The following is an 8,220-nucleotide window of genomic DNA, read 5'->3' as shown; positions in this document are numbered from 1 at the left end:
CGAGCCGCTATCGAAGCGATCGCGCCCCACTCTCCTGGAAGGGTCCATGAGGCTTCAGCGTCCCTTGAAGGACGCGATCGATGCGGGAGCTCGGGCCGGTCCGGGCGTAAAAGCGATTCCCACGGTGAAGTAAGTATTTCTCGTCGAATTTATCCTTCCTGCGACTGGACTGAGTGTCGACTCACCTCGCCTCTCTGTAGGTCCAAGAAGAAGACCTTGGCGAAGCCGCCCGCGGCCGGGGTGGCGGCCACGAGGGCGGCCGAGGCAAAGAAGAAAGCCGCGGAGAGGAAGGCGGCGCCGTCCGACCTTGGGGGTGCGGGGTCGGCTCCAGAAGAGCCCGCCGCCGGGAGTCAAGCGGAGAAGGAGAGCACTAGCCACGTCGAGCCCACCGCCAACGTTTTTCCTCTACCCAGCATGGCTCGCGGGGGCATGGCGAGTGCGGCGACGGGTCCGGACGTTGCTCCGCCTGTGGTGGAGGAGGAGTCGACTGACATTGGATCGACCGAGGGCGAAGGCACCGAAGTTGAAGAGGACATCGTCGAGGAGGGCGGTCTGTCGGAGCCACTGAAAGAGCGCCGGTCCAAGGCCGCCAGGGACCGCGCCCCGCCCAGCGACACCGACACGCGGACGGGCGAGGTCCCGTCGACTGAGGCGGTGATGCGAGCGGACGGGGCGACCGAGTCGCGTCATCCGCCGCCGTCTTCATTGACCTTCACTGAGCTCCACACGGCGCTTGGCGAGGCGCATGTGGTAAGTGTCGCTGAACACGTGGCCTAGTCACCCGCAGGCCCCGTGGGTCGACTTGGTCGGAAAGGGCGAGTCGAGTCTCTATTTGCTTTTTGTTTGTTGACCTTGGCATTTTTGTTTGGTTTCCGTAGGCGGAGATTAAGCGGCTGACCGCGCTTGTGGAGGAGGCGGCGCAGAAGAACCGGAAGCTGATTGCCCTGGGCAGTAAGTCATGCCCACTCGCCGTCCTCATTCGGTCACCGGCCCGGGCGTTCGTTCTCACCGTTTCCTTTTCTTGTAGCAGAGGCGCAGGCAAAGGCTCTTGCCGAGGCTCGGGAAGGGTTCGTCAAGGAGTCCTTCTACCGTGAAGCCGAGTTCCGGGCGCAGCAGGCCGAAGAGGCCCGGAAAAGGGCGAAAGCGGAGGTGGCGGAATTGACGAAGGTCCTGGAGCAGAAGGGCCGGGAGCTGGAGGACGTCATCACCGAATACAAGGTGAAGCTGGAGGCCGCGACTGATGCGCGGGACTCTGCACGTGGGGCTGCCGCGTCTCTGCGGGAGGAGGTGGCGGCCTTGAAGCAGCAGCACGCCAAAGAACTTGCTGCGGAGAAGGAGGCGTCCGAGGGCATCGTCCTGGCGGTGCAGGCCGAGAAGACCAACTTCGAGGCTTTCGTCAGGGAGATGTCTAGGCAGATTCTTGGTATGTTCTTGTTGTCGCAGTTCTTGTTTTATTGGCCTGGGGTTAGAGTATCTGAGCGTGGCGAGTCGGTCTCGGGGACCAGTCCCCGAGCGTGGCGAGTCGGCCTCGGGGGCCAGTCCCCGAGCGTGGCGAGTCGGCCTCGGGGGCCAGTCCCCGAGCGTGGCGAGTTGGCCTCGGGGGCCAGTCCCTGAGCGTGGCGAGTCGGTCTCGGGGACCAGTCCCCGAGCGTGGCGAGTCGGCCTCGGGGGCCAGTCCCCGAGCGTGGCGAGTCGGCCTCGGGGGCCAGTCCCCGAGCGTGGCGAGTCGGCCGCGGGGCCAGTCCCCGAGCGTGGCGAGTCGGCCTCGGGGGCGATCCCCGAGCGTGGCGAGTCGGCGTTGAAGGGGAAGTTCTCATTTTCCCTTTTCCTTGTGTTGTTGACTGCAGGTACGTGCGACTTCGTGGAGACGGCGACTCCACGGGAATGCTGTCGACCGCGACCGCGCGTATCATCGCTGCGCGGGGGAGATACTTGCCGCGCTCGATGCACGAGCCCGCGGGAGGTGATTCCGCGGGACACGCCATCCGTCTTCAAGGCCGTGTCCAACATTCCGGCTGTTGTTGACTGGCTTCGTCGCTCTTCCTGCCGCGTTGGCATTACCATGGCTCTGAGCATGGTGCTGGCGCATTATTCTGAAGGGTTCGACGTGGAGGAGGTCACCGCTGGCTTCCCCTCGGAGACTGGGGAGTTCGATGTTGCCGAAGTGCTGCGGCTGATGGATGCGGTGCGCCCCTTCGCCGACCGAGTACTGGCGACCGCGGACTTGGAGTCTCATATCCCCAGCCAAGCGGCTCCTGGTGACGCGGAGAAGGAGCCAGGCCCGGTGGACTACCCCGCGGAGCGCCTCTTCCGTGCTGCTGCCGCCGGCTCGCTGTCTACATATCCGGTCGTGGTGTACACGCCGAAATTTCGTCACGGCGATGACGGCGTCGAGCCTGTCGTAGAGGGGGCTCCGGGGTCGTCCTCGTAGTTTCCTGAGTACCTGTGTAAGAAGTAGCTAGATTTCCCGCGAGCGGGTGTTAGTTGTAAATAGAATGATGACTTTTGCTTAAATGTGGTTCGGTGGTTGCTTTTGCATTATTTGAGACGGCGATGCATTGGAGTTGGTTCCGACTATCCATGGCCTTCAGGTCAGTCGCCTTGCGACCCCAATGAAGGCTATCGACTTGACTGTTTTCCTTTTCGAGCTGGGCGTCCCCAGTCGCAGTACGTAGTCATTATAGTACGAATAGCAGCCTCATGGGTGGAGTAGTGGTGTGGTGTAGTTTGCGCTGTTCGGATGTAGCGCGCCACTCGTCGTGGCTCGGTGAGCCAGTCGCTAGGCGACTCCAAAGGGGATCATTGCGGGCGTATTTTCCTTGGCGAGCCGCGGGTCCGTTTTGCGGGGTCCCTAGTCGAAGTACTTAGCCGCGCAATTCGCCAACCTAAGGTAGAGGAGGGCATTGGTGTGCTTTATAACGTAGCACAAGGCGGTCGCCGAGGCCCGTGGGGCTGGCCGAGCGTGCGGCCCTGCTGTGGGTTCCAGTCGCCGTTTTCACCCGATGGCGTGAGAGATGGTGGGTGACCGGGCCTGGTGTTGCGCCTCGGTCACGCCGCCATCCCGTGTTAGCCCGGCTACTTGGCCGATCGTGGACTTCTCTCTTCCAGCAGCGGCGACCGGAGGTCTCTCAGTTCCTAGTCGCTTGTCGCGGCGACTAAGCCGGTATGTCCCGGGATGAGAGATGACGATATTTGGCGGGTGAAGGGGAGGTAGTCGGAGCTTGAGATCAAAAAATGGTCGGCGATTTTTATTATCCTCTGAATTTTCGGATTACATTTTTCCCTTAGGTATAGAACCGCCGGAGGAGGTTGATGTTCCAGGGGCGCTCCACCTCTTTAGAGAGCGGCTCGCCTTTGTCGTCCTTGCGGACGTCGATGAGGTAGTAGGAGTCGTTGCCGAGTACGCGGCTGACGGCGAATGGTCCTTCCTGGGCGGGGACAGCTTGTGCATCCCTTTCTTGTCCTGGATTAGCCGGAGTACCAGATCGCCGACTTGGAAGGAGCGACTCCGAACGCGGCGGCCCCATGGTAGCGACGGAGGTCCTGCTGGTAAATGGCGGTTACGGAGAGTGCGAGGTCTGCGGCCTCGTCGAGGAGATCGATGTCATCTTGGCGAGCTCGCTCGTTGTCTTCTTCGGCGTAATTGGCGACCCGAGGTGAGTCGTAGGCGATGTCCGTGGGCATGACGGCTTCGGCGCCATATACCAGGAAGAAAGGCGTGAAGCCGGTTGACCTGTTAGGCGTTGTGCGGATGCCCCATAGTACTGAAGAGAGCTCCTCTGCCCAGCAGCCGGCTGCGCGCTCTAGGGGCACGACCAGGCGTGGTTTGAGTCCGTGCAGGATGCTCGGTTTGCCCTTTACGCTTGGCCGTTCGACTCGGGGTGGGCGATCGAGGCGAGATCGAGGCGGATGCCCTTTTCTTCGCAAAAGTCAGCCATCTCCCCTTTGGCGACGTTGGTGCCGTGGTCGGTTATGATACGGTGAGGGTAGCCGTACCGATAGATGAGCTCGCGTAGGAACTTTGTGGCCGTCTTCCCGTCGCACTTCTTTATGGGCTTTGCTTCTACCCATTTGGTGAACTTGTCCACCGCTACCAGGAGGTGAGTATATCCGCCGGGGGCCGTTTTGAATTTTCCCACCATGTCCATGCCCCATACGGCGAAGGGCCAGGTGAGGGGGATGGTCTTCAATGCCGATCCGGGCATGTGCGACTGGCTTGCATGCTTTTGGCACCCGGCGCATGAACGGACAAGGGCGATTGCGTCTTCGTGGGCTGTTGGCCAGTAGAAGCCGTGACGAAAGGCCTTGGCGACGATTGACCGCGCGCCTGCGTGGTGGCCGCAGTCCCCTGCGTGGATGTCGCGCAGAATGTTGCGCCCTTCCGCCGTGGTGACGCATCGTTGGAACACTCCCGAGACACTGCGCTTGTATAGCTCATTGTTGATGATGGTGAAGGACTTGCATCTGCGCACGATGGCGCGTGCTTTGGTTTCATCCATCGGCAGTGCCTGGCTCTCGAGGTAGCTTATGTATGGCTCGGTCCAATCGGTCTTGTCGACGGCGAGTGCGACTAAGGCGGAGTCGGGAGCAGGTGGCTCGGCAATGTCCAGCTCGCGCGGTGCGCGCACCGAGGGGTGGCTGAGGATGTCCAGGACGACGCCCGGAGGAGGTTGAAGTCGCTTGGACCCGATTCTGGCTAGCGCGTCGGCTTCTTCGTTCTTGCGCCTGTCAACCCACTCGACGACGTGACCGGCGAAGCTAGCGCCCGGCTTGGTCGACGGCGCGTTTGTATGCGATCATGTTGGCGTACGTGGCGTCGCAGGTGCCGGAAGTTTGGCTGGCGACTAGGTCGGAATCGCCGAGGCAGCGCAGCCGTGTTGCGCCCATCTCTTTTGCGACTCGCATGCCGTGCAGAGCGCCTTCGTACTCGGCCATGTTGTTGGTGCATGGCTCGAATCTGAGTTGCAGGACGTACTTCACTGTGTCGCCCTTTGGTGATGTGAGGACGACTCCCGCGCCTGCTCCTTCGAGGTTTTTAGAACCGTCGAAGTGCAACGTCCAATGTTTGAGGTCCGCGGGGGAGCTTGGCTGCCGGGCCTCTTCCCGATCGGCGAGGAAGTCGGCGAGTGCTTGAGATTGGATGGCGTCGCGTGAGTCTTAGGTGTTGTTGTGGATGGGGAGCTCGAGGGCCCACTTGGCGATCCGGCCAGGCTCGTCGCTTTTGGTGATGTAGTCGGCGAGTGGTGTTGAGGCGACTACCTTGATGGGGTGCTCGTGGAAGTAAGGGGCCGCCGCCGCCGGGCCCCGAGGACGGCGTACACCAGCTTCGGTAGTGTGGATACCGTTGCTTGGATTCGATTAAGGCTTCGCTGATGTAGTAGACCGGGCGTTGTACCAGTTGCTCCCTTCCTTCCTCCTTCCGTTCGACGACCATGACTGCACTTATAGCGCGGTTCGACGCGGCGACGTATAGGAGCATGGTTTCTTTGGCAGCGGGGCCGCGAGGATAGGGGCATTCGAGAGGGCGTGCTGGAGTTCCTCTAGGGCCCGCTGCGCCTCGTCTGTCCACCGGAATGATTCCGACTTCTTGAGCAAGCGGTATAGTGGCATGGCCTTGTCTCCGAGCCGGGGTATGAAGCGATCGAGGGCGGCGACTCGACCGGCGAGTTTTGCGCGTCGACTAGGCATGCTGGCTGCTTGGTGCGCATGACCGCCAGTGTCTTCTCCGGGTTAGGTTCGATGCCTCGCTTGGAGACGACGTAGCCTAGCAGCTGTCTGATGGAACCCGAAGGTGCACTTCAAAGGGTTGAGCTTGATCTTGTACCGCCGTAAGTTGGCGAATGTTTCGGCGAGGTCGCTGACGAGGTCGGTCTGTCGAGTCGATTTGACCACCACATCGTCGATGTAGACATGCACGTTGCGGCCGATCTGGCTTTCTAAGCAGCTGTTCATGCACCGCTGGTACGTTGCTCCGGCGTTCTTGAGGCCGAAGGTCATGGACGTGTAGCGATAGGCGCCTAGGGGTGTGATGAATGCAGTCTTCTCTTGGTCTTCCTTGGCCATCTTTATTTGATTGTACCCGGAGTATGCATCAAGGAAGCATAGCGACTCGGACCCGGCGACCGCGTCGATAATCTGGTCGATTCGCGGTAGGACGAATGGGTCCTTGGGGCACGCGCTGTTGAGGCTTGTGTAATCGATACACATTCGCCACGTCTTGTTCTTCTTTAGCACTAGGACTGGGTTTGCCAGCCATTTCGGGTGCTTGATTTCTATGATGAAGCCGGCAGCGAGCAGCCGGTTTACTTCTTCGGCGATTGCGCGTCGCCGTTCTTCTCCCACAGGGCGCATTGCCTGCCTAACGGGTCGCGCGGTGGGATCGACATGTAATTTGTGCTCAGCAAGTTCTCTCGGGACACCTGGCATGTCGATGGTTTCCATGCAAAGATATCTCGATTCTCACGGAGGAACTTGATGAGCGCGCTTTCCTATTGGGCGGACAGGCCCGTCCCAATGGTAACTTGCCTACTTGGATCGTTTTCTACAAGATCTACTTGGCGGGTGCCTGCTGCGGCCTTGAAGGTTGCTGCGGACGAGTCGAGCTCGGTTGGCTTCTCCAGGATGGCGGGGTCGTTGCGGTCGACTGGGTACTTGGCGAGCTCGGCGGAGTTGTCTTGTTCGTCGGCGATGACGGCGTCGGCGAGCTTGGCGCTGTCGTCCTCACATTCCAATGCCACCTCCGGGTCGCCATGGACGGTGATGACGCCTCGAGGCCCTGGCATCTTCATCATGTTGTACGCGTAGTGTGGGGTCGCCATGAAGCGGGCGAACGCTTGTCGGCCGAGTACGCAATGGTAAGAGCTTTTGAAGTTCACCACCTCGAACGTTATCCGCTCGGTACGGTAGTTCACGGGCGTGCCGAAGGTGACCGGCAGCGTCACCTTGCCGATCGGGAAGGCCTTCCGCCCGGGGACGATGCCGTGGAACGTGACCTTGGTGTTCTCAAGGCGTGAGTCCGGCAGGCCAAGCCGCTGGAAGGTGTGGTAGTACATGATGTTTATGGTGCTTCGGCCGTTCATCTGGTTTTTGGTTGCCAGTAGTCGGCGTCCTTGGGCCTGACGACTAGCGCCACTCGCCCGGGGTACTCGATGCGGGGGCGTGATCTTCGCGGCTCAGGTAATGCTTTGCTCGGACCGGTTGAGCCACCGGGGTACGTCGGAAAGTATGACTGCGTGTACCGCCACTGCCCTTGCGAGGACCTTCTGTCCCGCCCGTCGCCGACCCCGGTGAAGGTGTGGAGCGAGCCGGCGCTGCGACCGAAGCCCTCTCCCTTGTGCTGGTCTTGGTCCTTGGCGCGCTCCTTGTGCTGGTTGCCGCCGTCGTTTTCCTTGGCGCGGCGAGCTCTTTCTATCTGCTTCAGGGAGTAGCAATTTCCCGTCGTGTGGTTGGCGGGCTTGCCCTCCTTGCTGTGATAGATGCATGGTGCGTCTAGGAGGCTGCGGGCGTCGAAGCGCTTGGGCTGAGGCCGATCCTCCCGAGGTGGACGAGTGTCGCGCCGAAACGATTTTGGCTCGCGCTGCTCGTAATCGGTGGTAGCAACTAGCTCGTTGTGTCCTCCCTCTCCGCGGCGCTTGCCGTTGTTGGACCGGCCGGCGAAACGGTAGTCGCCACGCCGAGGCTCCGTGTGCGCAGGGCGGCGATTGCGTCGTTGACCGTACTCGTCGTCCGAGTCGTCTGTAGGGTCTTCATAGGCGTAGCGGGTGGCGATGTCGAAGAGCTCGGAGTTTGAGATATTGTCCCTGCTGTCGCGACGGAGCTTGGCGCTTAGTGGTTCGGACCGGCAGCAGCGTCGGAAGCAGTAGATTGCCGTGTCCGTGCTGATGCCGCTGGAGGTCGTCCACATGTCCTGCCGCCGCTGCACCCACCGGCGGGTCGACTCGCGCGGGCCTTGGACGCAGCGATCTAGGTCTTCTATGGTTGTGGCACGGTGTATGCGCTGGCGAAGTGCTGGATGAACGCGGCGCGGGCTTCTTCCCAGGAGTCGATGCTGTTGACGGTGAGGGTGTTGAACCAATGGCGATTGACGCCGTCCATCATGAGGGGGCAGGTATCGCGCTGCGAGTAACTCGGAGTGGCCCTGGATCCCCATTGCCATGGCGTACGAGTCGATCCAGACGGTGGGGTCAATGCTTGTATCGTACTTCTCGATGTCGCGGGGTC

General features: G+C 61.1%; 1 protein-coding gene across 1 annotated transcript; it reads left to right on the top strand.

Annotated features, from left to right (window-relative positions):
* Positions 1-646: 646 nt before the first annotated feature.
* LOC127326529 (uncharacterized) lies at positions 647-3,830 on the top strand. Its single transcript, XM_071821386.1, has 4 exons — positions 647-750; positions 879-951; positions 1,031-1,423; positions 3,763-3,830. Exons 1-4 carry the CDS (start codon positions 658-660, stop codon positions 3,828-3,830), a joined length of 627 nt encoding a protein of 208 aa, XP_071677487.1. The 5' UTR covers positions 647-657.
* The last annotated feature ends 4,390 nt before the right edge of the window (positions 3,831-8,220 follow it).

The sequence above is a fragment of the Lolium perenne genome, chromosome 6 (assembly GCF_019359855.2).
Source record: "Lolium perenne isolate Kyuss_39 chromosome 6, Kyuss_2.0, whole genome shotgun sequence".
NCBI lineage: Eukaryota > Viridiplantae > Streptophyta > Magnoliopsida > Poales > Poaceae > Lolium > Lolium perenne.
Note: the sequence above shows the minus strand (reverse complement) of the source record. Positions and strands in the feature narration are given on the sequence as shown.

Bases quoted from the DNA above. Each gene is read 5' to 3' on its own strand.
- LOC127326529 (XM_071821386.1), top strand. From the start codon at position 658: ATGCGAGCGGACGGGGCGACCGAGTCGCGTCATCCGCCGCCGTCTTCA. The intron at 952-1,030 runs GTAAGTCATGCC...TTCTTGTAGCAG, and splicing joins GAAGCTGATTGCCCTGGGCA to AGGCGCAGGCAAAGGCTCTT. The intron at 1,424-3,762 runs GTATGTTCTTGT...GATGCCCCATAG, and splicing joins GATGTCTAGGCAGATTCTTG to TACTGAAGAGAGCTCCTCTG.